This window comes from Ceratina calcarata, unplaced genomic scaffold (assembly GCF_001652005.2).
Source record: "Ceratina calcarata isolate Rehan_Ccalc_2016 unplaced genomic scaffold, ASM165200v1 scaffold496, whole genome shotgun sequence".
NCBI classification, from domain to species: Eukaryota; Metazoa; Arthropoda; class Insecta; order Hymenoptera; family Apidae; genus Ceratina; species Ceratina calcarata.
The window spans coordinates 1-2,683 of record NW_017173986.1 but is presented as its reverse complement, the minus strand read 5'-3'; the positions used below and the strand labels follow the sequence as shown (position 1 = coordinate 2,683).

Genomic DNA, 2,683 nt, shown 5'->3' with positions numbered 1-2,683 from the left:
AGAATATAATATAAAAAATTTCTAAAGTTATTTCTTTAATTATGTGTATGTCATAATACCGTGTTATAAATCATAATAGCTGTATGTACACACTTTTGATTCCATGCTTCCATTGATTATTGTTACCTTTTTATTTTTAATTTCATAGCTCCAGGCACTTATTCTCCAGAAAAAGTAAATTTAGATAAATCACCGCAATACTCATTCGGTGTAAAGGCATTAACTGAGAAACCCGATGATATACCAGGTAAACAATATTCGAAAACTTTCAAATAAATATTTAAATGAGTTTTATTCAAACTTGTGACAAATCCAGCTCCGGGAAGCTACCATCCTGAGAAGGTAAATCTGAACAAATCACCCCGATACAGTTTTGGAGTTAAGACTACTGTGCACGATACGAGTTCCCTACCAGGTATGATAGATTTACAATATGTATCAATGTTTTTTTTACAATTTTCTAGTAGATTTGTTATTTTATTTGAAGGTCCGGGCGAATACAGTCCAGAGAAAGCTATGCTTTTATTAGAAAAAGCATTCCGATTTACTTTTGGTCTTAGGACGAGTATATACAGGCCCGATAATATCCCAGGTATATTAAAATTTATAAAACCGCATCAGCTTTCCTTATTCGCTGTTTATTTCCATCTTATCGCAATATAAAATATAATTCTGCACGTTTTACGGAAGTATCTGCTGTTACAAATGTAATAAAAATATCTCCAAACATCTAACAAGTACTTTAATTTTAAAATGTAGTTTAATTAACAACTGATAAAATTAAGTATCGTATACGGACCAAAAATTCTTGATATAGGTATTTAAATGGAAAGCATCCGTGTGCTAATATAATCGTTGTACCAATACTGCGATTGTTAATCATAATAAAATATTCAATATTTTATTTTGTGTTCTGTTTTAGCTCCAAATGTTTATAATATTCCTTCCGCTCTTGGTGGAACTAAGGAAGGAAACAAGAAAGCAGCACCCGCTTATTCGATCTCAGGTAGACAGAAGGTCTTCACAGATGATCGAGTTTTAGTTCCTGGACCTGGGACGTATGAAGCTATTAAACCGGATGCAGTCAGGGTGAAGAGTCCCGCTTATAGCATAAGCGGCCGCTATCAGCTGCCCAATGACCATTCCCAGATCCCAGGACCCGGTGCACATNACAACAATATTCACAGCCATTACGTATTAAATGAATTACGGAACAGTGATCAAGGCGTTCGTAACGATTCCTGCATAAATATTAATATTTAAAAATTTTATACTTGGTGTAGACTGATAATTTAACTACGGATATTTATGCAGAACAAAATATTTATGATTTACATAGGAATTTGTTTTATGCTTCAAAAGTAATAATACCTATTTCATTTATGATGTGTTCAATACTATTGTACATATTTCGTATTTTCTACCGATACGAGTCTTCTATGAATGCATAAAATTCACAGTCCGATAATCGAATGTTAAAAAATGATAATCTCGTGCAGTCCTTATCACATATAAAGGTATGCTGCGTCTCATTGAGAGTGCTCACAATCAGAATAGCAATAGCACTTTCTGTAAACACACTCTCCCGATATCCACGTCGATAACAATTCTAAATTCTTATTTAACATTACCAAATCAGCGTCGGCTCCGAAGTTCAACACTCCTTTCGTTTTTTCAATACTGAGAGTCCTCGCTGGGTGAAGGGTTGCAGCCTCCAAAGCTTTCACTATTGAACAACCTTCAACAAATGAATGTATAATTCGACTATAGTTTCAAAACGGTAGAATTTAAATGCGTTCATGCGATCTTAATAAAATGAGTGAAAATTAAATCAAAGAACTGAATGAAAATAAATTATTACCAGTCACTTCCTTGAAATGACGAACACATTTTGACATTTCTGCTGTACTGCCGCATAATGTGTCTGTTCCAGCAATGTATGCACGTCCCATACGCATTTCGATCCTAAGTTGGCCTAATTGATGCACACCTTCTTCTAATCCTAATGCAGATAACGCATCAGTCACTAAAACGAGCCCTGTAAAAGAACGACACGATTTAATTAAAAAATTGATGCTACAACATTTTTATTGTATGTATAATATAATGTACAAACCTTCGGGATGAGTTCTGTGAGCGATGCGCAATGCTGCAGGATGCGTATGAATCCCATCAGCAATTATACCGTAATGAACAATTCTTTCAGGAGGGATTTGATCAGATGTTAGAAGACCCACCAACCCTGGATCTCTGTGATGAAACTACAAAGATAAACTGATTATTTATTTTACCTTATTTTACAATTTTTTTATATTTTTATACATATAATGTAATTACTGGTAGCATTGCATTGAAAAGATGAGTGATAAAGGAAGCTCCACTCTTTACAGCTTCTTCTCCTTCTTGCAAATTTGCGATAGAATGTCCTGTAACATTTAAACTTGAATAATATAATCACGAATAGAAATAAGTGTGAAATATTGAATGATATCTTACCAAGGGATACTTTAATATTTCTTTGGCACAACTCTGAGATTACAGACTGAGCATTTGCAAGCTCTGGCGCTAATGTAACAAGGCACACATTTTCCAAACTTTTGTAAGTGTCAATTAATGATTGGAAACCCTGAAAGATAAAATTCAAAATTAAGCATATGCATATGTATATAAAATTCTGTGTATA

General features: G+C 33.8%; 2 protein-coding genes across 2 annotated transcripts in view; one reads left to right on the top strand and one right to left on the bottom strand.

The window, feature by feature from the left end:
- LOC108628096 (mucin-1) overlaps positions 1-1,263 on the top strand; it is a 7,142-nt gene extending 5,879 nt beyond the window's left edge. The window contains exons 15-18 of the mRNA XM_026816209.1: positions 116-247; positions 317-415; positions 488-592; positions 923-1,263. Coding sequence (XP_026672010.1) covers positions 116-247; positions 317-415; positions 488-592; positions 923-1,263 — 677 coding nt within the window. The remainder of the gene's footprint in view (positions 1-115; positions 248-316; positions 416-487; positions 593-922) is intronic.
- A 151-nt stretch (positions 1,264-1,414) lies between these two features.
- On the bottom strand, positions 1,415-2,653 carry LOC108628095 (N-acetylglucosamine-6-phosphate deacetylase-like; the record flags this gene model as incomplete). Its single annotated transcript, XM_018029789.2, has 5 exons — positions 1,415-1,738; positions 1,862-2,038; positions 2,117-2,261; positions 2,338-2,426; positions 2,497-2,653. Coding segments are annotated over 5 exons (777 nt in total), but the record flags the coding sequence as incomplete, so codon positions are not given.
- Between the last annotated feature and the right edge of the window lie 30 nt (positions 2,654-2,683).